The following is a 24,360-nucleotide window of genomic DNA, read 5'->3' as shown; positions in this document are numbered from 1 at the left end:
TATTGGCATAACGGCTTGGGGGACAGGATCTTACCTGTCTAGGGGTGTACTTGTACAGTGGTTCTCAAAATTAGAAAATTATACATACCTACACACACACACACCCCACACATACACACACACACACCACATACATATGTACACATACACACACACACTGGATCCCACATTTTTTTCCTTTGAGAAATCAGCACCAGGTTTGCTCTTCTGACAACAACTGTCTGAAGCTCCGGACAGGTTTGTACCAGGTGCTTTTGTGTTTCAACTTGACACAAGTTAGAGTCATCAGAGGACGGAGCCTTAGCTGAGGAAATGCCTCCATGAGATACAGCTGTACGGTACTTTCTCATTTGGTGATCAATAGAGGTGGGTGGTGCCATCCCTGGGCTGGTGGTCCAGAGTTCTATTCTGAGCAAGCCATGGGAACCAGCCAGTAAGCAGCCCTTCTCCATGGCATCTGCATCTGTCTCCAAGTTCCTGCCGTTTGAGTCCTGTCCTGACTCCCTTCAGTGATGAACAGCGATGCTGGCGTGTGAGCCTAACACACCCTCTCCTCCCCAGCTTGCTCTTTGGTCACGGCGTTTCACGCAGCAGTAGAAACTCTAAGTAAGACAAGGTCACTCACTTTATATTGTCTCTTATGTTCTACTGTTTGCTGGAGTCCCCTCTGCTCCTTACAGTCACCTGTTCATCTCACCAGTGTTAGCTCCCTGACCTCTGCAGGTATGAGGATGTGTGGCCTTTCACATAGGCCTTTGCATTTCCTCCTAGAACGCTCAGAAGCTGCTTCAAAGTGCCTCCTCTACCTGTTCCCAGGCTGATCCTTGCAATCTGAGGGGCTGCCATAATTGGTCATAAGTCCTAATACTTATCTTACTTCAAGGGCTCACTGGCTGCTGCAGGGTAAAGGCTCAAGCTGATGATATTTGCAAAAATTACATGCATTTAATTACCTTTTTAGAACTGGAAAAGCAGCCTTTGTTTATATTCATCTTTTCCCCGAGTTTTCCATTTTGACAAATGAAGAATATTCAAGAATTTTAACGCCATCCCATAGAGTTTTGATGGCAGAGGGGCAAACTGTCTGGTTAGGAGGTTATCTACTTCCACACATCTCTTTTAACTCACTGGCTCAATGTTGACCATCCCAACCTCCTGCCCATGCGTAGCAGTTAGGTTGGGGTGGTGTAGGGTGATTGTGCATAAAATCATGACGGGGCCATCAACTCGATTTGTCTTATTTTTCACCCTGACCCTCGATTACGAGCTTTGATCATTAATCTCCCCAAGCTCAGAGCCAATCTGGAAGAGGAAGGCAAGAACCTGCCTACCTGGGACACCGTATTGACAACTGCAATTCAAGTTTCGCTAAACTCAATAGTTTGAGATTTTAATTTAGCCACGACCTTCTCACTACCTCATGCCCCACAGTAGCCCAGAGCTGGAGACTGCCAATGAACTCTTGGCACATTGAGTTCAAAGACAATGTAAGGTACTTGGCTTGATTGGCATTTTAAAATGCTTTCCGAGAAGGCCCACTCTCAAGATTAAAGGAGTTCTCCATTGAGCAGAATAGAAATGTCTTGTTACTAGAGAGTGAGGAATTTCTCCTTAAGTGTGTGTTCAGTCAACACGAATATCAGTGACTGCGAAAGTCCCCGACAGTTGGAGGCTCTGAAGTGCATTCTTGGGACTAGGAGAGCCTTTCTTTTACTGAAGAGCATCAGAAGATCGGGAAATGGCTTTCTTGGTAAAAAGTGAAGTGATGGGACCCCTTCTCCCCAACACCAGAATTTAAACACTCCTCCCGGCTTCAAAGTAGAGATCTAATGACACTCTACAGAGTGCTAACGGAGAGGACGCTTATGCCACACACGAGGCTGAAACCCAAATCTTGTCCAGAGCCAAGGCTATAGCAGACGAGAGCCAGAGCACGCGGCATTTGCAATACAGACCCATTGGCTCTGAAGAATCGACAGACACGCAGCTGCAAGGCCTCCTTACTACTTCCTACAGTAAACAATAGTAATCATTTCAAATACATTTATCAGTCTGGTCTAATTTCTCTATGCCCCTTGTGAGATAGTTGTAATTTCTGTTTTACACACCCAAACACTAATAATCAGGGAAGTGAGTCACTTCCCAGTGGCTCATAGGATAGAGGAGGCAAGGTGAGGGCTGAGGCTCAGCTCCCTGCATGTTGAATCCAAGAAAATTCAAAGATCCATGTCTCTATGTCAACATCGGGGGCACATGGCCTGGCAGCAGAGTCATAAAGCCGTTTCCTCGAGATTTTTTGATAGACAACTTATTTCACTAATGAGTCAGTAATTCCGATGGAAAGGAAGGAGAGGCTGCTTCCAAAATTTCTTTTGGTTAAGTAGTAAAAGTGCTAAAATTTTTCTTTAAGAAATGTTTATTTAAATGTGGAATGAAACTAAAATCACTTAACTCGTTCTTAAGAACACTACCCTTTCATTTTGTATTTCAATTTCCTTTTAAGTGCAACTGTGGATAGTTTAAAGAAATAAGTTAGGATAAATGCACTAATATAATAAGCTCTAAGTATAAAGATGGACTTGGCTATATGGCAAAAATCATTTGCAATGAATGACAATTCTCCAAAGTTCTAACTAGTAAAGTACAGCATAGATGGCTAAGGAATCCCAACATTCTTTTCTTCTCCAAGGACACACACACACACACACACACGGAGTTTAAAAGCCACCTAAGTTGACTTCCACAAGTAAAAATCTGAAATTGTGCTTGCGAAGAATGCTGTGTGGCTCTCATCCCCAAAATGATCTTCTACTTCAGGACTGGAGAGAAAGTCCTGTGTTTGGTTTCCATGTTTCCCCAGCCCTGGTAACTGCCAACTCCCGCAGATTTAGCAGAGTTGGATGCTGTCATCTCCCCCCCCGCACACACTTTGTGTCTGATGTCAGTCTCATGTTGACACTTGAGCCAGGCTCAGGGCTTTTTGGTCACAGTGTTTCTAGGAGCCTTGGATTTTAAAATATATCTTCATTTATTCTTTGAGTTTCATGTATATAGACATGTATTTTGATCATATCTCCTCTAGTCTCCTCCTCCAACTCCTTCCAGATACCCGTACCGTATCCCCCTCCAAAGTTCATCTCCTTTCCATCTTCTGGAACTCACTGAGCCTGGTTAGTGACATCTGTATGTGCAGAGCCACAGGAGGCTTGCAAATCTTGTGACTGAGTCCACTTTCCAAGTCCACCTTCACCCTCCTTGAAGATAAAGGGCCAATGCCTGTGCAGACACCAAGCTCTTGGGAGCTGCCTCACAGGTGATTTCCTCCTCCCATGTAGTCCCTTGCCTTTCCTTTTATATCTGTAATGTTCTCATCCTTGCTCTCTGCCTGGGCTGTTTCCCTCCTCCTACCTCTCCTGATGCCAACTCTCCTTGCTGAAGTCTCATTTCTACCCCAACTGCTCCCTCCTGACCTTCTTTTTGAAGCCTAACCCCACTTTTGAAGCTAGTTGCTTTTCTCACCCCAATGTTCCTGACCCCTTTGTTAAAACAAAGTGCATCATGCTTCTTGTGATTTTCTTTCTTGAGTGCGAGGGTTCTGGAGAAGGCTGGCGCTGTGGTTCACACTGAATAAAGGATATACTGAAGTCTTAACTCTCCTCATGGTGAATGAGACCTTATTGAAGAACTAACTCTCCGCATGGTGAATGAGACCTTATTTGGAAACAGGATCTTGGAGACGTGAAGATGAGACTGAGATTAAGGTGGGTCCAGTTCAATGACTGGTGACATTAGAAGGGGTGGGATATTTGGACAGAGAGCTAGAGGCACACAGGAAGTGTGCCATGTGATAATCAAGGAAGAAGACTGGAAGGATGCTTCTACATGCCAGGGACTGCCAAGGAGTTCTGGCAAGTAGCAATAGGAGAGAGTCAAGGGATGCACATTCTTTAGGGGAAAAACTAACTTCTCAGGCGATTCCTCCATCTCAGATTTCAGAGAGTAAATCCCTGGTCCTTCAAGTCACCAACAGGTGGCGATTTTGACAAGAGTCCAAGGACGCAAGCTGTAGTGGGTCTGGTCTCTCTGTGTGCATGCAGACTGTAGTGGGTCTGGTCTCTCTGTGTGCATGCAGACTGTAGTGGGTCTGGTCTCTCTGTGTGCATGCAGACTGTAGTGGGTCTGGTCTCTCTGTGTGCATGCAGACTGTAGTGGGTCTGGTCTCTCTGTGTGCATGCAGACTGTAGTGGGTCTGGTCTCTCTGTGTGCATGCAGACTGTAGTGGGTCTGGTCTCTCTGTGTGCATGCAGACTGTAGTGGGTCTGGTCTCTCTGTGTGCATGCAGACTGTAGTCGGTCTGGTCTCTCTGTGTGCATGCAGACTGTAGTGGGTCGTCTGGTCTCTCTGTGTGCATGCAGACTGTAGTCGGTCTGGTCTCTCTGTGTGCATGCAGACTGTAGTGGGTCGTCTGGTCTCTCTGTGTGCATGCAGACTGTAGTCGGTCTGGTCTCTCTGTGTGCATGCAGACTGTAGTGGGTCTGGTCTCTCTGTGTGCATGCAGACTGTAGTGGGTCTGGTCTCTCTGTGTCCATGCAGACTGTAGTGGGTCGTCTGGTCTCTCTGTGTGCATGCAGACTGTAGTGGGTCTGGTCTCTTTGTGTGCATGCAGACGGAAGGGGTCCAGGAAGAAGAGGATGTCATAGTCCAGCCTCCTCACCCTAGAATGATATTCGCTATCACAGAAGACTAATGGGAACCTAACACAGTTCGGCTGAGTGAGGAACACGCTACCTTTCCAGCTGAATTCAGTAGGCTCCAAAGAAGGTGAGCCATCCTGAGCTGGAAATGACTACCTGAGTGGGTGCAGTGAGCAGCTTAGCCCCCAAACTGTAAACTGTATACATTAAAGAGGACAGTGAACGTGAGAGAGAGGGTGTCAGAAACTTTCTAGATGGATTCTAAGAGAAAATTCAAGTCAAAAATATGGGGCCAGAACAGGGGCTGGTCAGGGAGGGTGTGCTTGGGACATGATGGTAGTCCTTTGAAACAATAGGTGATAGTTAGGCCGCATGAGGAGATGCCATAGTAGCTGAGGAGAAGAGGATGAGGGCAGGTGTGTCAGGAAGGTAAGAGACACAGAGGGTGCCAACAAGAAGATGGCACTGGTGCTTGGGGAGAAGGAATCGTCTGTACAAAGCAAGAGAGCTTAGGGGCCTCTGAAATGGAATGTGGGTTCTGGCAGGAGACTCTTGGTGCCATGACACCAGGATAACAACCACGCATCCAGGAGACAAATGGACAGCCTTGGGGGAGCTGAGTGGGAGAGCATCAGGATGGCTTGAAGGAACAACTTGGAGCCGCTGGAAGTTAAGCAGGACAAGATGTGGTGAAAGGTCTTGGCCAGGACACCCCAGGGAGATCTGGTGTGTTGGGCAGACATTCCCATCTGGTGTGGCTTGATGGTGCTATGAAAACACCTGTGGACTGAGGTGGTGCTGTGAACGCACCCCTGGATTGAGGTGGTGCCGTGAACGCACCCCTGAACTGAGGTAGTGCCGGGAACACATCCCTGGACTGAGGGGGTGCCGTGGATGCACCCCTGAACTGAGGTAGTGCCGTGAACACACCCCTGAACTGAGGTAGTACTGTGAACACACCCCTGGACTGAGGGGGTGCCGTGAACACACCCCTGAACTGAGGGGGTGCCATGGACGCACCCCTGGACTGAGGGGGTGCCATGAAAGCACCCCTGGGCTGAAATGGTGCCGTGAATGCACTCCTGGACTGAGATGGTGCCGTGAACTGAGATGCCGTGAACTGAGATGGTGCCTCTGGACTGAGAAGGGAATGATGTGTTTCTCAACACAGATGTATCAAGAATTGTGCTTTGCGAATGCTTGCAAGGGATTCTGCAACTTTTCTCGGTATCTCATGTCGGGCTTTGGTATGGCTCTAGACCAAAAGTTTTGTCTTCTCACCTCAAATCACAAGGCCTCCTTCTGCTCTCCCCCGTTGTCTCTTGAGCTAAGAGGTTCCTGTCCTGAGTCCTTTCCTTGAAGCCCATTCCCAAGGCTCCCGTTCGCTCTCTCTAGGGAAATGAGTGTGGTTTGCTCATGTTTTTCACACAGTCCATTAGTTGGCCCTGTGGTTTCTCTGAGCTCTTTTTTGGCTGTTTCTTTTCTTGTCTGGCCACACTATCAAACTGGGCACATGGAGTCATAGAAGAGGCTGTGAAGTCAGACAGGCCTAGTTTTGATGCATAACACCCTCACTCTACACCCTTTGGCTCATAGGTATCGGACATCTTCCCTATTCCCCTTGACTAGTGGGTCTTGGTAACCTTCCCCTATTTCCCATGACCAGCAGATCTTGGGCCCCTTCCCCTATTCCCTGTGACTCGTAGATCTTGGTAACCTTCCCCTATAATATGGTCACTAGTAAGGTACTTCTTCTGACCTTCAGATTTCTCTGTAAAATGAGCTGACATCTGTCTTACACCTGGATGACCATGTCTGTTAAGGCCATGTGTTCCAGCGTCCTCCCAGGTGACGGCGACCACGGGGCCCAGCAGACCACCTTCTGAGCACTCACTGTGTGCTCTCATGGTCACTCATGATCAAACACTTGACCACTATGCAGTTTGGAGAGCCACCCCTTACAGCCCCTGATGAATAAACAGAAACAGGTCCTACTGAGACAGAGCAAAACCACATAGAGGGCCCAGAACTGAGAGAATTAAGGTCTTTTCAGCTTCTATTTATCCTCCACAGAAGAAGAGCTGCCCAGCGTGCCAAAGAATGACTTAAATTGCAATGGGACCTGACTATTTCTAAAGCTCTCATATCGACTCAACAAAACAATTGTGATTTTTTAATTGAAAAATATTAATCAAATCCCCACTTTGGATAAACTTACTCTGATCAGCTGCTTTCCATAATTCTCCTTTTACAGCCTATAAATGTTTCTGAGATAACGTTTATTGCTACTGTAACAATGTAATAATGTTTAAGATCGGTATATACAGTGTGGTTCAAGGAAATAAAACACCAGAGGGAAAGTGCTGAGAGGAAGTAGATGTTGGGAGCATCGGATTTCCTGGGAAGGGGATGGCATGATTTATTATCTACAGTGGGCTTGAATGGCTTGTCCAAAGAAAACTATTTAGGAAGTAGTTCATTCAACTTTATAAAGACAGGTACTACGGGACTTTCATGAGCCGCCGAAATGCACCAGCATGCTGCAAGTGTGTTTGTGCAATGCTTCTTTTCTTTCTCTTTAGCTTGTGTTTGCTTCCCAAACGATTCACACTCATAACCCGACGTACTATATAAACCACTGAAGTGTATGCTGAAAATCGGCTGGTATTTTGTTGAAGACGGTTTTAAGTTGAGATAGAGCAAGTGCCGGATGTTTCCAGCCTGATGACTCACCGTATGGCCGCCAGCTAGCTAGCTACCCCTCCAGCTCAGAGAATCAGAATTCTGAGTCAGCTAATATGACCTTTACCTGCTACAGGGTCTACCTTGGTGGCGCGAGTCGTTCTAAAAGGAGCCCCGACTGTTGCTGTGCCATAGTGAGCACTCAACGCATTTCCCTATTGAGCTCCCAGAACGCGCCCCTAAGGTCACAGACTTGCAGCGGGCAGAACCATGTGGAAAGTGACAGTGCTCTAACCTCAGAACTGTGGCTGTGTTAGGGTGCAGGGCAAAGAGGAACCAAGACTTCTGACTGGATACAAGTTGCCAGTCTGTTGATCTTGCAAGGGGGGAGACTGGGAGCTTAGAATGGCTCCCTGCATCTCAGGGTCCTTGTCATGGAGAAGGACAAGAAAGGCCACCAGAGGGATGTAGTTAGAAAAAGACCCACTGGACCATGGCTGGCTTGAAAGATGGAGCTTCATTTCCTTTACAAATTACCCACAGGAGTAAGAATAAAAATAGAAAACACCACAATCAACTTCATGTGGGCCTTTCCCAGATCCTAAATATTTGAAAACAATATTTTACATATCAGGGGAAACAGGAACAGACAGTTTGGCCCACTGAGTACCTCTCTCGAGATACTGAATATTGGGGAAGAGGCAAAGCCCAATTAAGGGCACGGGACTCTAACTGCCAGGAATTTGAACTCATGTTTGTGGCTGTTAAAGCCAAACATCTAGACTGCAATTTGGGGGTACTCGTGGGGTTCCTGAAAGAATGACTTGGAATGGTTTCATTTTCAGGTAAGGGAGTTTAATACGTAAGCGGTGTACATGTTGAGCATGCCACAGCAATCACGCTAGGAGGCCCCTGCACTTTCAAACTTGCACGCATGGAACGTGCTAGTCTGCGCTGTGCTCCCAGACACCATTCTCAGTGTTCAGCTCGGGTTGGGGAAGAGAGGAGGTGGAGGAGGGAGTGAGGAGAGCACGCATCGCATCATCTACAAGAGCAGGCGCACTTCCAGCATCCGACTGCCTGGACCACCTGCCTCTCCACCAGCTGTTCTCCGTGACCTAGGCTTGGGCTGAGGAGCACTACGTATTCCAGGAGCACCTGGCATCTGTCCTGCACCCTCCCCTCACTCTCTCCCTCCACCCTGTCAGCTGGGAGTCTTGACTCCCTCACCATCTTAACCCAGCTTTCAGCTTTTAGTCTTAGAACCTCGGCTATTCAGACCCCAAACTCCACTCCGTGGTGCCAGTGGAAGGAATTTCCTCCACGGGTGTCCACGGGAGAACTCAAACCCCGCTCTATCCAACCCTGCTTAATTAAGACTACCTTCCCAGTGGTCAGATTTGATACAACTTTCCGTATTCCCCAACTTCTCAGTTTCAGGATACTGTCTATATAACAAAGATGGCACAAAAAGTGCATCTCCCTTGGTACTCCATCGAATATACATCCATTGTCAGCACTTCTAAGTGATTTACGACAGTGCTTAGCCCGCATGCTTGTCGATCAGTCATATTCAACAGCAAATATTGTTGAACTCGAACTATGCACCACAGATATACTTCTCCACTGCTTCTAGCAACCTTGCGAGACTTTCAAGGGAGGAAGCAAAGGATTAAAGAGATTAACTTACTCACCCAAGGTCACACAGCCAATAAGCCTCAGAGCCAAATTTTGATGCCAGCTTGGGCTAAGCCCTGTTGCCTCTTTCTATAAATATCTACTAGGCACTTGGTTCTTTGCAATGTATGTTCTAACCTTTGAAAGATTCCAACTACATTAAGGTTTCTGGGGAACCCCTCATCAGCATCTTGGTCCTGGCTCCAGGGAAGCTGACATTCTAGAGTCCGCTAACTGCTCGAGGGCTTTGAAGAAAGGTGATCAGGTACTGGCCGTGCTGGTGAGAGCCCTTTGAAGAGCCTGACAGGAAATAACTCGCGGCTTCAGTCTCAGTTGCTGAGGGACACGCTCAAGTGGAAGACACTCAAGAGGTTTATATGACACATTCCTCCAACACTCCGCGTTCCGAAGCAATAAAATACTCCCCAGTGAGACTTTTTCTGGATGCTCACTGATGGTGGCGTCAGGTGGCTTTATGAGTTAGATTTCAGATACACAAAACTTCACAGACACAGCCTGGAAACTGTGAGGACTGTGGTTGGTACTCAGAAGACCTAGGCAGGGTCCTTTTCTCCTCTGTGAACACTGACCATGACCCCTCTAAAAACTTGAGACTGTCTCCTTCCTAGTTCAAACCTTCTTTGCTCTCTCTTCTACCTCTTTTGTAAACTGTCTACTCTGTGATCTGGACAAACATGTCTGTTAATGAATTCACCTCTTGCCATGGTCACCTCATAGGTATGATATCTGTGCAGTCATTCTAGGCCGGCATGTAGGAGGGCTTTTGGCTTAGTTTACTGCTTGCTCACAAACTTCTTAAGAGGTTTTCAACAGGGACTGTGTTTTAATTTGCCCAAGGTCATACAAATTTCATAGCCAGTCTTGCTCCTTGTTGTGAACAGTGGAATAAGGAGAAGACTTAGGTTATATGAGATAAAAAGGGGTGATACTCCCTTCCTAAGTCAACAAGAATGGGAGTGAGAGCGCTCTTCATGTTATATGTTATAAGGAACGCTGAGTAGGATCATGCTTAATGTACCTAGGCGAAGGCCTTGGGAGCACTGGAACACTCATCTGTACGAATGAGCCCTAGGAGAGACAGTGGGGCTTGCACGCTGGAGTTTAGAGGTAGTTTAGAAATCAAATCAAGCTCACTGATTAAAAGATAGTCTACCGCTTTCTTCCAGTTGTTTCCTCGTCCCACACAGTCACGATTCAAGAATGCCAACACTTAACGTTGTAAGGTCGTCTTGAAGGTTAAATAGTTTAATTATTATAAAATATCTAGTTAACTGCTTAGCATCTAATAGGAGTTCAAAGTGAATCGCAATTCTTAGTTTGGTTATCTTAGTTTGAGGTTCCACACTCAAAACACAGCTTGCTTATGGCTGGGCTTTGAAGAGTGATGTTAAACTGTTCCAATAAGCTGCCTGCTGCCTGTATTTCCAACGGCTTACTAAATGTAAATTCCTTTTGTATAAAAATAATTTCATAAAAGAATTTGAGGATTATTTCCCATATTTTGCTAGACTATGAATTTCTTTCCTTTTATTTTACAGAACCCTGGCTTTTCTGGAACTCATATAGCAGGCAGGCTTCAAACTCACAGAGACCCGCCTGCCTTTGCCTCCGCAGTGTGGGATTAATGGCGTGCGCCGCGGTCCCTGGCTAGAGTATGTATTTCTTAAAGGCAGCGGCCAAGTCTCACTTACACCTGAATGATTTCTAACAGATTAGAACTTCAGTAGAGTTAAAGCTCTGCATCTTTTATACTGACAGAGACGGTAATTTTCATAGCATTGCTAAATCAGGAACAAAGAGTTAACGTGCCAATAACTAGGTGGTAGAAGGGGCCTAACTTAGCTGAGGTACCACCTCATAGCACCACCTCCTTGGGGCTGGCTTTTCTCCCATTAACAAAGTTATCCCACTGGAGAGAACACTTGGCTTCTTAAAACTACTACTTCCCCTGGCAGCAGCCAGTATAGCGAGATCACTGGGGGAAAAATTAAGAAACACCAATAATTGAGTCATAATTTGATGCCTCTTTGAATTTACAGGCCTTGGAATGCCACACAGACACACTACACAGACACACACACAGACACAGACACACAGACACACACACAGACACACATAGACACACACACACACAAATACACACAGAGAGACACATACAGAGACACACACACAAAAACACACACACAGACAGACACACACATACAGACACACACACACAGTATTTTTGGTACAATTTCACGTTCTCAGAACCACCGAGGCTTTTGGAGCCCTGGGTTGAGAATTAACTAGAACAGTCCCCAAGCAGACCAGCAATGTGCAAGTTCAGGTTTCCTGGGTAAGTCCAGCCCTGACTAGCCCGCTCATGCTGAAAACAAAACAAAACAAACAGACCAATTACAACTCCCTATATTTAGCCTCAAGGTTATCCCAGAGGGGCCAGTCTTAAGCTTTAATGCTAAAGGCTTACAGCCAAGCAGCAACCACTCTCTGAAGAACTCAAGTTCAGCCCAGTAAAAAGAAGCTTTGTTTGATAATATCGTTTACATTCGCAAATCCTGGGTATCAGGCTTTTTTTTTTTATCCCTTGTGGCCCTTCCTAAGTTTAGCTGCTGGTGTAATGGGGGTAACCATGGCAACAACCACCTGCCTATTTAAAACCATCTCCAATGCTAAATAAGGAAACCTAGAGAAAATGGCTGCTTGCCTGCCTCTGGGTGGACAAATTGAATACTCCTGGGTATTTGAATACAGGCAAGCAAGGAAGAAGGAAGCAGCATGGACCCAAAGTTCTCCAGAGGAAATGGCTGGCAACTTTGTAAAACAGGGGCTCCCTCTGAACAACTTCATTCCTCGAGCAAGTACGCAGACTTAAATTCAAATCCATAAGCCTGTCATCTCTGCCAGGTAAAACATGAGGCTTGAGCCCCACCAAATCTAGGAGTTGTCCTGAAAAAGGGATTTGGGAAGGAAGAAGGGAGAAAATTCTATAGGTCATGATGAGTTCCTCTATACTTGACACTTGGGCGCACGTTATGATCCCCCCAGCCCCCCACTCCCCGCCATGACTGATCTTTCTAATTGAACTTAATAATTTTTTTTTTTTGACAGAGCACACATGTTGCTTGGTCTCAGTTTTGGGGATGAGAATAAAGTTTGTCTTCTACTTCCTCATTCACTAACAGGGACAGCCACCTTCCTTTCCGTGACTGGAGGTGACATCACAGTGGCACGGAGGGCTGCTCTTCCCCAGCACACTAGGCTCTTACTCTCCATCTTCCTGTTCATCTCCTTCCATCTCTGGGGATTGCCCTTTTCTTTTTACCAAGTTGTGAAAACCAATCTGGATTTCTTTAACCTGGGTGGGGCAACTTTGTCCCTGGGAAACCCTCCATGCCCGGCTCTCTGCTCTTGCCTTTGCATTCTCTTAGGCCACCTCTGCTTACAGCACCCCATGCACACAGGTATGCGTGCTTGCTTTCCAGCCTGTTTCCAGCAGGGGGCAGTGAGCGATGGGCCGTCTGCTCCAGACCCCTAGATACATGGTGTGTGGGCAGCAGCATATCTTCAAAGGATGTTGCTGAGTGAGTCAGTGAAAGAATGGATGAGTGGATGAGCAGAAGCCATGGCTTTCACAGGCATATGGTATTTTCAGACACATCCTTGGAGTACTTGTATGTGTGTAAAGAAGACCTTGAAGGTCTGTAGGACGGGCAGGAGTGATTTTCAAAAAGCTGTCTCAAGGCTGCCATTCTGCTGGGATGGACATCTGCCTTTCTGGGAGAAGAGAGGGGATGGGTTTGATTCCTTTTGGAGAGGAAGAACAAGAGGGCGAGGATGAGAGCGATACGATTTGTGTGGGAAAGAAGAGGCGGTCTCCTGCCAAGAGGTCCAAATCAGAGTCCTCTTCTGAAGGGGCCACAGCACACATCCACACAGCCCACGTGGGTTATCAAGAGGGGCCATCCATTCACGAATGACTGCCACGTCTACACGGAAAGACTACGCTCAGCCCCGGTCAGGTCTGAAATGAATCAGTAACCATGACAACGTGTCAGCCCAGGTCCTTAGACATGGGAATGCAGAGAGGTGGACAGACAACATCTTAGAATGTCAAGGAAGAAATGAGCGGAGACAGAAGTATTGTCCTGTGTGACCAGATCCCCAGGTTGGAACACAACTGAAAAAGCCCCCAAAGTAGTTATCCTCAAAAAGGCCACCCACCACCTACAACCTGTCCGACCCAGAAGAGGAGCTCGGGGTCACCTCCGAAAAAGACTTGAAGGATAAGAGAAGCTTAAAAACGGGCATGTAAACTGACCTACCATGAGGAATCTGGACTCTCGGGAATTCGCAGCCTCGCTGAGGGAGAGAAAGGCTCCCCTTGGCACCTGCACCAGCCCCTTACACCCGAGCCTACTCCACAGGCAGGTTCAGAGGACCATCTCAGCCTGGGCCGCTCTTGTCAGTTTCAGCCACAATAGCAACAACCACAAGCTTTGGGCATAACAGAACTTGGGTTTTGTGCCTGGCATCTTTTCTTCTCCTCAATAGATTTGTATTTGGTTTTAAAAATATCTTAAAGTTTGCCCACTTTTCCAGAGTAAATAGGACTCTTAAATGTACATGGTTTAATAAAATACATACAGCGGTTTAATAATAGTGATTGTGTCCTTGAACGGGGGTGACAAAGGCTGGGTGCACGTGTCTGTACTGAGCTGTGAACTTTGGGTCTAAGTGAGACAGAATGCAACCTTAAAGAAGTTCCGCTGCTGTCTGGTTCCTAGTTTGACATTACTTCGTTGTGTCCAGACTCTCCCTGGTGAAGCTCCCAGGCTGTAGAGTCAGGAGCTGGGCTGTAAGTGGATATCCTCAAGTAACATTCTTAACTTCTGCTTTGAGTAGAATTCTGTGGGCTAAATACATGGCCATCCAAATTATTAGCCCCCTGTTTCCCATCTGCCTGAGGCTAGGCCTGGAATCCAATCGTGATCTTGAAATAGTACAACAGAGGATGGAGTTGGATGGGCTTTGCCAGGAAGAGAGAGAAATGAGAAGTGGTCAGCTCCGAGGTGATTATATGCCAGTCACATCTCGGTTCTGGTAAATTCCATTCGCTTTGCAAGATAGGTTTGGGTTCGCTTGCAACTCATCTGGTTTTCCCTTTTCTTTCACGTTTGAACCTAATCTCCAGGCATGCCAGCGCCCATGCGAGGCCACCGGGTGCCCTTCGGGGTTACTGCCTCGTTGCTGCCCTCTGCTGTCCGGGAGGGAGACTGGCACCTCCCCGGATCTGAGACCCCAGCAGAACCGTTTTCTCCCCAAGCCCTGGCTGCTGCGGGAAGCTGGGCTTTGGGGGAAAACCTCTGAGCCCCTGGTGGGGTTCCAGATGGCCAAGGGCATGCTCCTTGCCACCCATGCCGTCCCCAGACGCCTCCCCCTGCTCCGTTCCTATGGGAGGGGATTGGCAGCCAGGCCGCGGCAGGTTTCTGACATTTTTTTCTTCTTAGGAATGGAAACCCTTCTTCCGGCAACGTGGCAGCAAAGCTAAGTCCCCGGGCGACCCAGGCCAAGGACATTTCCGTGGTAGCAGGTGGGAGGCCGCGCTGGCTGGCAGTGCCGGGCGGGCGGGGTGCCACGGCAGCAGCTAGCAAACTCGCTTACCTGCTGTTGAATTTTTCAGGGTGTTTCTCTCTCATCATGTGGAATCTATGGGCAATGGAAGCATCCTGGAACAAAAGAAAAGAAGGCAGAAGCCTGGTTAATGGTTGTAGCCACGAGGTATGATGAGAAGGGACACATATGGCCTCCTGGAATGCCCACATTCTGGAGACTTCCAGGTCTCAGCTGCTCAGCGCCACGTTAAGGGGAAGCTAGTGGCACCCCTCAGTTCTTTCAGAGCCTAGCTTCGTTACCTCAGGGCCCTGTCAATTATCTCTGTACCTCAGGCCCTGCAAGCAGCCACAGTTCAGCCTGAGACCCTAGCTCTTTGGAGACCGAGGCAAGAACAGGCTCTAGAGTGAAGGGAAAGCCACTTCCCTTCTAGGAGTGAGGGGCTCTGCTCAGGGGAAGCCAGGAGCCCGTGGCACAAAATAGGGAATATTTCGACTCATGAGAAGTTAACAAAAATAGTATGTTTCTCATGTTCCATTCAACCAGCTTCCAGCAATGATAACATCTTACATAACATAGCACCTGTCAAAATCTCAAACTGATGTTGCTGGAGGCCATTATGTATTAACCCTTTGCTGTCTATGTCTCAAGTTTAGCTGATAATACAAGTGTATTATATTAAATTTCTAGCTTCTTCTTGTTAGTCATTCTGGCCACAGGACTGGTTCCTAAGCCATAGATTCAATCCCTTCCTTACCCTTCCCTGTCCTCCCTCCTGCTTTGGCTACAGGCCTGGCCTCCTGTACCTCAGAACCCACCATGAGGCTCTCACATCACCACATTTCTGGGTGTCTCATCTTCAGTTTGGAACTTCTTAGCCCTGAGGTTCTGCTCCCAGCACAGCCATCCTGTTAGTGCTTATGCTTGTGACTGGGTTTAGATGCGGGGGGGCGGGGGGGCTCCATGATCTGTAGTCCAGGGCCCAAAGTTGAACTCAATTCTTCAAACCTAGCCTTCCACACTTCTTACCAAGCTCATTTCCAGCAGAAGAGTATCCTCCCCTCATCACCCAGTCCCCACCTAACACTGTGGGGCAGTTACTGAATACTGGAAATAAATTGGCTGGTTTGGAGAGGGTACAGTCCAGCAACAGTGAGCTGATTTAGATTTGCTTAGCGGCAACAGCGAGACGCAGAAATTTCTGGGCATGGTGGTACACCCCTGTAGGCTGAGCATGTGGGAGACCAAGGCAGGAAGATCAAGGCTAGCCTGGACTACAAGGTTGGGACTGTATCGCAACAAACCAAAGCAACCCACCAAACATCCGACCAACCAAAACCCAATAAGTAACCAAAAATATATCTACTAGACTATGTGTCTGGAAGAGTCTTAAAATTCCATGGAGCAGATTTTTAGCTAATGTTTGTTCATTCTCTCTCTCTTTCTTTCCTCCCTTCCTCCTTTCCTCTCTCTCCCCCTCTCTCTTTTTCTTCGTTCGTTCCTTCCTTCCTCATCACCGCCACTCCCTTTTTCTTTCTGAGACAGGCTCTTAACATGTGATTCTGGTTGGCCTGGAACTCACTATGTAGACCCTGTTGAGCTCAAACTCAGAGAGATCCTCCTGCCTCTGTCTCCCTTGCACTGGGGTTAAAGGTGTGTGCCACCACGCTGGGAAGATCCTGCTTCCTGATAAGGAAAGTACAACAGAGCAGTTTCCAGTGCTGACTTCACCTTGTTTTTAGCATCAGGAGAGACAAGTGCAGTCTCACTGAAGAAGCTTTTGGGGGGCATGCTATGTGTGATGAGTTACCACTAGGGACAAGAGTGACCTCATCCAGCAGTCACTATGTGAAATCTGGGGGCACAGGTCTAGAAGATAGGGCAACATTTCTTGGGAGTTTCATGGTTGATTTTTGCTACTGACTTATTCCTGTAGTTTTCAGACTCATCAAGAGCTGAAGGTCCGGGTTACATTGGGGACACATGGTGGGAGGTGTCAAACTCAGGGATGCCCTTTCCACACAGCCTACTCAGCCTCTCTGGACAGCAGGTCTTTCTAGCTCAGATCATGGCCACTTCCCTGTTTGTCTCTAAGCAGGCTCTGTGGACACTCCTGATAAGATGCACGTGACATTTGCCAAATGATTTCCTAGAATTCCAGAAAGCATTCTGTGTTCCTTTGAAGGACTGATTTTTCACCTGTCAGAAACAAAACAACTGCCAAGTAATGGTAGCACAGGTCTTTAATCCTAGAATTTGGGAGGCAGAGACAGGCAGATATCTGTGAGCTCGAGGCCAGCCTGGTCTACAGAGCGAGTTCCAAGGACAGGCTGCAAAGCTACACAGTGAAACCCTTTCTCAAAAAAACAAAACAAAACCAAACAAACAAGAAACAAAACAATCCCCCAAACAAAAACAAAGACAACAATAGAACCCAAAGCAAACATTCATATATTGTGTGGCATGATTTGCACACCACTGCCATTACTCCTGGCACAGCTGGAACTGGCTCCTGGTTTTAATTCCTGGGATATTTGCAGATACCCTTCTCTCTGTTCTTATCACCGAAACGAGTCTTTCTCTGTCCATCCAGTCCCAAATAATGACATGGAAACTTCTTATTAATTATGAAAGCTCAGTCTATAGCTTAGGTTTGTTCCTAACCAGCTCTTATGATTTAAATGAACCCATTTTATTAATTTTACTATGTAGATTACCTTTTACCTTTCTTTCATTCTGTATGTCTGACTCCCTCTTGTGTCTTGTTGGCATCTCCTCTGCACCTTGATTATCTCTTCCCACTTCCTCTCTCTGCCTGGAAGTCCCGCCTATGCCTCCTGCCTAGCTATTGGCCCTTTAGCTTTTTCTGAAACCAGTCACAACAGTATACAAATATTCCACAACATATTGCCCTTGGTTTTTCCATTACTAAATTTTGTGTGGCTTCTTATTCCAAAGGCCAGCCTTTACAATATCGTTAGCTCAGCCCGTGACTCCTAATCTGACAGTGAAATCTCTTGACAAATATACGAAACAGCGAGGGATAGCTAAGCTGTCTCCCGAAAGACAGTGTAGACTCCAGGGGAAGGGGGGTAGAGAGAGAATCGAGACTGGCGTTTACTCTGTTGAAGGCCTCCATACTGAGCACTGACCATGGCATGTGACATATTTATATTATGGGCTCAGAGACTTTCTTGATGACAATTATAGCAAAATCACACTTCCGTTCTAGAGAGAGTGATGGGAATTGCAGGCCAGTGGAAGCCATGGTATTTCTGACAGTCGCCAGTCAGCGTGTGTTCTGTGTGGCGTGGGTGGAAGAGGAGATGAAGTATGGACAAGGGCTGTTCCTTCTGCAGCCAAAACCTCAAACATATGGTTGGATGAAGGATTTTGGCTCTCTCTCAAACATAAATTGCTATCATTTGGACTCTGATACATTGGAATGTCTAAGCCAGGTGCTGTTCAATAGAAATATAATATGTTTGTGACTTAAAAATTTCTAGAAGCCACACATAAAAGTAAAAAGGAACAGATGAAATTAACTTATGAATGTTTTAACTAATCCAATATACCCTACATTCTATCATTTCTATAATAAATAAATAAATATTGATATATTTAATTTTTCTTTATATCGCAATTCTTCTGAAATATGTGTGTTTTTTTTTTTTTAACATTCACACACACCTTAAATTAGGCATTTCGGGCACATAGCAGCCACATGTGCCTTGTACTTGCCATCCTGGACAGTGCAGGCCTAAATCACACTGGCAACTTCTGGAGACAGAGACAGGAAAGAGACCACAGTGCGGATTACCTGAAGTTTGGATTGTTTTTAAAAATCTATGGCAGATTAGGGAGTGGAAAAGATGTGTCCATCTTATCCAAGTCGCATTTCTCAGTGAGTCGCACATGTGACAGATTAGAACTCAGCGCTGACAGAATCCAAGTTTGCATGCATCTGTCTTGTTGACACCCTCCCCAGTGGGTAGGAGGCTTGTCACTGTGGGACACGAGGCAGGTAAACACTAACAGCAGTCTATAAGGTAGAAAATGGCTTATGGCTGGTGGCTCTCTGGCATCCAAAATAGATTTCACTGAGTCAAGGGATTAGCTGCTCATCACTGTGGGAAGGCTCACTGAAAGCAGAACCTGGGAGGAGTTCCGAGTTACACAAGGTCCAGGAATTATTTCGTAGTCCCTAACTTCCTGTCACTGATACCTGGCCATCCTGACCTTTCAGCTAATCCAAAAATAGAGAGCAGGGAGGAAGAGGCCGGAGAATCCAGAAGAAGTGATGTCCTGGATGACTGTGTTTAAGACCTCTTCCCAGGGGATGTCTGCGGCTAGAAGGATGATAAAGCCAAAGAGCAAAATCTTCATTGATTTGGGCTCGTGTGTGGCTGTGTGGCAGCTCTGAGTCACAGTGACTCCCAGGGCAGGCCAGGAGACTCTGTCTTACTCAACCCTCTGTCTAGTAAATGAGTTCTGTTTGCACCGGGGGCACTGCGCGGTGCCACAACCATCGTCTTTATAGTTGCAAGGCAGCTGCCATTTGCTCGGTGGGCATCACAAGTCCTTTTGAGAGGCAAAGACATTGAGGACATCTCTTTGCCAGGGGAGTCCGACTCTATTTAAGCATCCTAAGGAGGTAGAACCTGCTTGGTTTACATACCCACTTCTCTCACAAAGTTTGGGAAGTCAAATAGGAAGCAAGACCTTCTGCAAATGTCAGCCCCAGGCTCAGCCAGGGTTGCACATTGGGTACTTATTTTCTTAGGATTTTCGCCTTCCAGCTTTTAAAGAGCGAGAACACATGCCCTGCAAACATTCTCTCAAGAGAAAAGCTCAGGGCACACCAATGAGATAAAAAGTCCCATCTCCTCGCTCATCCGCAATATGACAATAAATACGCACAAGCGAAAGGTATATGAAGAGAACTATGAAAAAGGTATCCTTGGCGTTGTGTAGATCAGGTGGGTAAACATGGTGGCTGTTGAAGGTGATGGTTTTCTGTTTGTGCTTCCTTGGAGGGCAATTAGCCTCCTTCCTTCCTACCCCCTTCTCTCCTTGGTCCCTTCCCTCCTTCACAACTTCCTCCCCTTTTCTCCCTACTGCTCACCTTCCTCCTGAAAGAATGCATTAAAACCATGATTCCTGGCTCTTACATTTACTGCCTGGGTATCTAGTTGAGGGAAGGATGTCTACAGGACAATTGTGTGGAGACAGACAGGTCTTGGGGACTGTGTTCCTTCCAGCCAGAGCTTTGTTAAGAAAGCGAAGGTGTGTCAAAGGTTCTGAAGGTAGCCATGCTTGTAACGTGCCAACGGGAAGCTCCTGGGCAGCCTAACCTACCCCGCTGCTCAGCAATCAGTTCTGGCTGGCTGCTTTTATGGTGCCAGCGTTCCCTCGTCTCTCAAGCTCCTCTCTTTCAGTACTTCAATTATAATGTCTGTGTGCCATAGCCACTTTCTTTCTGCAATCTGCTGTGTGCTGTCCGGGCTCTCTGAGGCCTTGGTCAGGATCAGCAGCATCAGAATGCTTCCAGGGTTTTGTTCAAAATGCAGAATCACAGACCTTGCTGAGAGCCTCAGAGTCAAATGAGAAGTCAGAATCTGGTGCAAATTTAAACTAAGAAAAGGGGGTGCCGCGGAGACATCTCACACTCGGGTTGAAGACCTTCCCTCACTCCTATGACTTGTAGCCCTGTGAAGATGGAGGGGGCTGGGCAGAGGCCACAGCTAAGAATGGCTCAAGAGCAGGATATGCTGATCCCCAGCTTTGCTGCCCTCTAGCTTGGACTCACACAGGTGCAACTACCATAATCCGGCAATAAGATAATCGGGCTGGGTGCACCTTGGCACTCAATAAACACCAGCAAGTTACACGATGGGCATGGCAGGGAAAAGACGTGAGGTTTGGTAAAGCTGATGGTGGGATCCCCATACTCTGGAGCCCGACAGAGGCAAGGGCACCTGGCTGTCTGGAGCTGAAGATATCTGGGCACAGGAGGAGAGGGACCTGAGTATAAGAAAGGTGTGTGTGTGTATGCGCACGCGCACACCTTCCCTAAAGGTGGCCCCAAAAGAGGGCTTGAGACAGTGTCCCTCTACCAAAAGTGGGGAATCTGGGGGAGGGGGAGTGGCATAAGGCAGTGAGGACGCAGGAACCCCTAGCGCAGCACCTCCACACTCACGGCGCCTTATCCTGGACCCACAGTGCCTTGCCTACCTTCGTCATAGTGAAGTAGGAGTGAGAAGGTGAAGGCAAAGCCTTCATTTGAGCCTGTTCCTTTTCTCAGAGAACGGAAGACACAGTGTTCTTCTGTGCATCAGTAAAATAAAAACAAACAACAAGGAAAGAACACTGCAAAAGTGGCGGCGCTTCGGTCCTGTCATAACTGCGAGGGAGGATTATTATTTTTTAGTCTCAAAAGAGGCACAGGAAAAAGGATGGTGGGTAACCCTCAGTCTGGTGCCAGCCAGTGGCTTGGAGGGTCTCATATGCACCTGATATTGTTCAGAACAATCCCAAAGACAGGGAGGCAGGAAGGAAGGATGCTTAGACCCAAGACTGATGGGAGATGGAGTGGGGGGAGGACTGGGGGTGGTAAGGGAGTAGATCCTTGGTATATCTCTTTGAGAGTCCTAAGCCTTTCTGCGCAGTTGGAGTGATGCTTAAGGAGTGCTGTGAAGACTGGAATGAACAAGCCTGCCCCGGGACAGAGCATGCAGCAGGGGCTCAGTAAAGCTTCTCTATTTCTGTACCACCACCCCAAGTCTGCTCAGTTTAAGGACACTCCAGCCGGGGGGCTGGAGAGATAGCTCAGTGGTTAAGAGCACTGGGTATTATTCCAGGGGTCCGGACTTCAGCCCCTAGCACCTACATGCCACTCACACCCATCTGCAACTGGTTTTAGAGGATCTGGTGCCCTCTTCTGCCCTCTGCGGGTACCTGGGGTACCTGGTACAGATATACCTGTAGACAAAATATCCATATACATAAAATACTTTTTAAAAAAAGTCTATGCTCATCCTATGTCCCCAACAGCCTAGGAAGCAGTGCCTGCTCTGATCTAGAAGCTGACTTCAGTAAGACAAACTGAGTTATACTAGCTGGGCTGGGGCCGGAGGATAGAAAGGGAACACAGACATCATTGTCTGTCTGTCTGCTCATCCGCCTGTGTGTGTATAAGAGTGTGTGTACACATGTGTGCATACGTGTCTGTATTTGTGCGTGCAAGCACGCACTTGCATATGGGAGGAAGGTGACAGGCACCTAAAGCCGCCTCTCCAGTCTGATGCAGGGAGGACGCTGATGGGCTGCGATGAGGGCTGTAGAAGCATCCTGGAGGAACAATGGCCTTCGCCTGAGCATCAGCGGGAGGAGAACCCTCCTGGGGTGTATGAAGCACTTGGAGAATGTGTGGTAGGACTGGAGGAGGTGTGTGAGCAGGAGGCGAGGAGTCTGAGTGTCGTCTACCGAGCCTGGTGGCAGCATGTGGTCCCTTCTCAGGATCAGATGCTCCTCACACTCCCGAAAGGGGATCTTCCTGGCCTCATTCCTTGGCATTTGTTTCCTTATATTGTTTCATATTATCTGAAGGATAGATACATTTTAAGAAAAATCCCAGCCTTTTTTTTCTGTTAAAAGTATAGGGGAAGAATTTCTTCTACAATCAAGGGGTAGAATGACTGTACGATCAGGGTGGCCACAGCCATGTCAGATTTGAGGATGTTCAGACCCAAGTCAGGTCTAGGGACAAACAGAACAGACAAGAAGTAGGGATCCAGGAGGGGGTCAATGGACACGTTTTGGTGATACAGAAAAGCAACCAGTGACCAACTTACCACACCAATGGAGAAGTAGTTGTTCATGATGTTGTATGGGACCTGGTCTCCATTCTCCACCTCTTCTCTGGGTGTGACTTCTAGATACCAGCGGTCCAGCATCACCAAGGGGCTCTGTTCAATCTCCTTCAGGATTTTCGTCAAGCTGCCCCCTTCGTAACCTATGGATAAGGGCATGGTGTGTACCACCAGAGCAGAGGCCAAGCTGTCACTTGGGCAGGGCAAGTAACTCTTCAGGCATTTGTGACTAGACTTCTGGGTGATTTGGGGCTGGAGACGTGTGTTCGCTAAGCCAGGGAGAAGGGGCGGATAGCAGGGAGTAATTAGCAGGAGTTTAGGGGTGAGTTAGAAGCCAGAGAGCAAGGACTGGAATAGGTGTTGATTATAGGCAGGCCTGGCTCCAGAGCTAAGGTCAGCCCTCAAGAATGGGTGAGCTGATGTCATTTGCAGGAAGTAGACAGACTAAGGGTTATCCTGTGAGGTGAAGGAAGATGGACTTAGGTATTATGCTTTCTTCCATATGTGGGATGTTTACATATATCTCACTATCTATCACCCATCCACCTCCCTGCCTATTATCTCTCTCTATATGTATCTATCTATACATCTGTATATCTAACTATCCCCCCCCCCACCTGACATGAAGCAGGAGGTGGGCTATTGGGAGAGGGACAGAGTAATAGGATGTAGGAACAGGCCAAGGTATCGTCATCGATATTAAAGAACAGGATAATCATGCATGAGGAAGGCTTAAAAAAACATATTATTTTGTACAGGAAATTCACCACTAGTTGGAAGAAAAGACAAAGGAAGGAGAGAAAGGAGGGAGGCGGGAGACTGGTCAGCTACAGGGCTGGGAGGTTGTGTGTGGAAGGTAGCAGATCCATCCCAAGACTGTTCTGGGATGGATAGTGTGGTGATAGGGTATACTGTCAAGATGACTCTCAGGTCTGACTTCTTCTGCTTTATCCTCCATACAAGAACACAGGAGTTGGCTGGTCTGGCTGGCCTGGTCTAGGATTGCTCCTTTAATTGATCAACCACCTGGAGTCATTGGTCTTCTGCCTGCTGGCTTCCCTCAGTGGAGCCGGGGTTCATGTTCTGCCGCATACCCACCTCCATTAGCTGCTTCGTTTGCGAAGTCCTTGACCCTTGCTCTAAAAGCCACCACCTCTCTGTGTTCCATAGCCCCGGGGAGCCTGATAATCCAGATGTCCCTGGTGTCTCCTGAGTAATTAATTGGTGATGCAGTATTTCAGGCTGCATTCTGAATCCACGTACAAGGACAAGCACTCAGGAGGGGCTGGGTGAGATTATCTTTACCCTGAAGTTGGCAGGTCCTGCTGAAGGAGGCAGGCTCTAAGCCGATGGCTTCAGGACTGTAGTCAATGTGAAGAGACCCTGCAGGACCCTGGGACCTAGAGGAGGGGGCTCCTATTCCAGATCCAGCATGCAACGGCAGGATCATGGATCAGAAATGACCATCAACTACCTTCCTAAGGACCGTGACCGGTAAAAGGTGAGTCTACCTGTCCCTGCACAGCATCCGTGAAAGCCTGAATTCTCAGCTCCAGTGTGACGTCAGATGCATGCGTACTCACCTCCTCCCCAGCGGAGACATCGTGCAAGGTCATTCCCCGTTCCGAGAGGCAGGACAGCCACTGGTGGATGCTTTGTGAAGTTGGCCTTATCTGCAACCCACATGAAGGAACAGACATGCCACGTGACTAAGGTGGCTGCATTATCTTATAATCCCCACTGGTTTGTGCCTTCCCCCACTGTAATCAGAGAATCCTTCTCCTGCAATGGAAAACACGTCCCTT

General features: G+C 47.5%; 1 protein-coding gene across 3 annotated transcripts in view; it reads right to left on the bottom strand.

Moving 5' to 3' along the window:
- The window catches only part of Dgkg (diacylglycerol kinase gamma), a 212,595-nt gene that overhangs the window by 64,034 nt on the left and 124,201 nt on the right, over window positions 1-24,360 (bottom strand). For all 3 annotated transcript variants that reach the window (XM_057764140.1, XM_057764141.1, XM_057764142.1), the window contains 3 exons: window positions 24,139-24,228; window positions 22,538-22,698; window positions 14,736-14,800 (listed from right to left, as the gene is read on the bottom strand). In XM_057764140.1, coding sequence (XP_057620123.1) covers window positions 14,736-14,800; window positions 22,538-22,698; window positions 24,139-24,228 — 316 coding nt within the window. The remainder of the gene's footprint in view (window positions 1-14,735; window positions 14,801-22,537; window positions 22,699-24,138; window positions 24,229-24,360) is intronic.

The sequence above is a fragment of the Chionomys nivalis genome, chromosome 3 (genome assembly GCF_950005125.1).
Source record: "Chionomys nivalis chromosome 3, mChiNiv1.1, whole genome shotgun sequence".
NCBI classification, from domain to species: Eukaryota; Metazoa; Chordata; class Mammalia; order Rodentia; family Cricetidae; genus Chionomys; species Chionomys nivalis.
The sequence above is the reverse complement of the archived record's forward strand: the minus strand, read 5'-3'. Positions and strand labels throughout refer to the sequence as shown.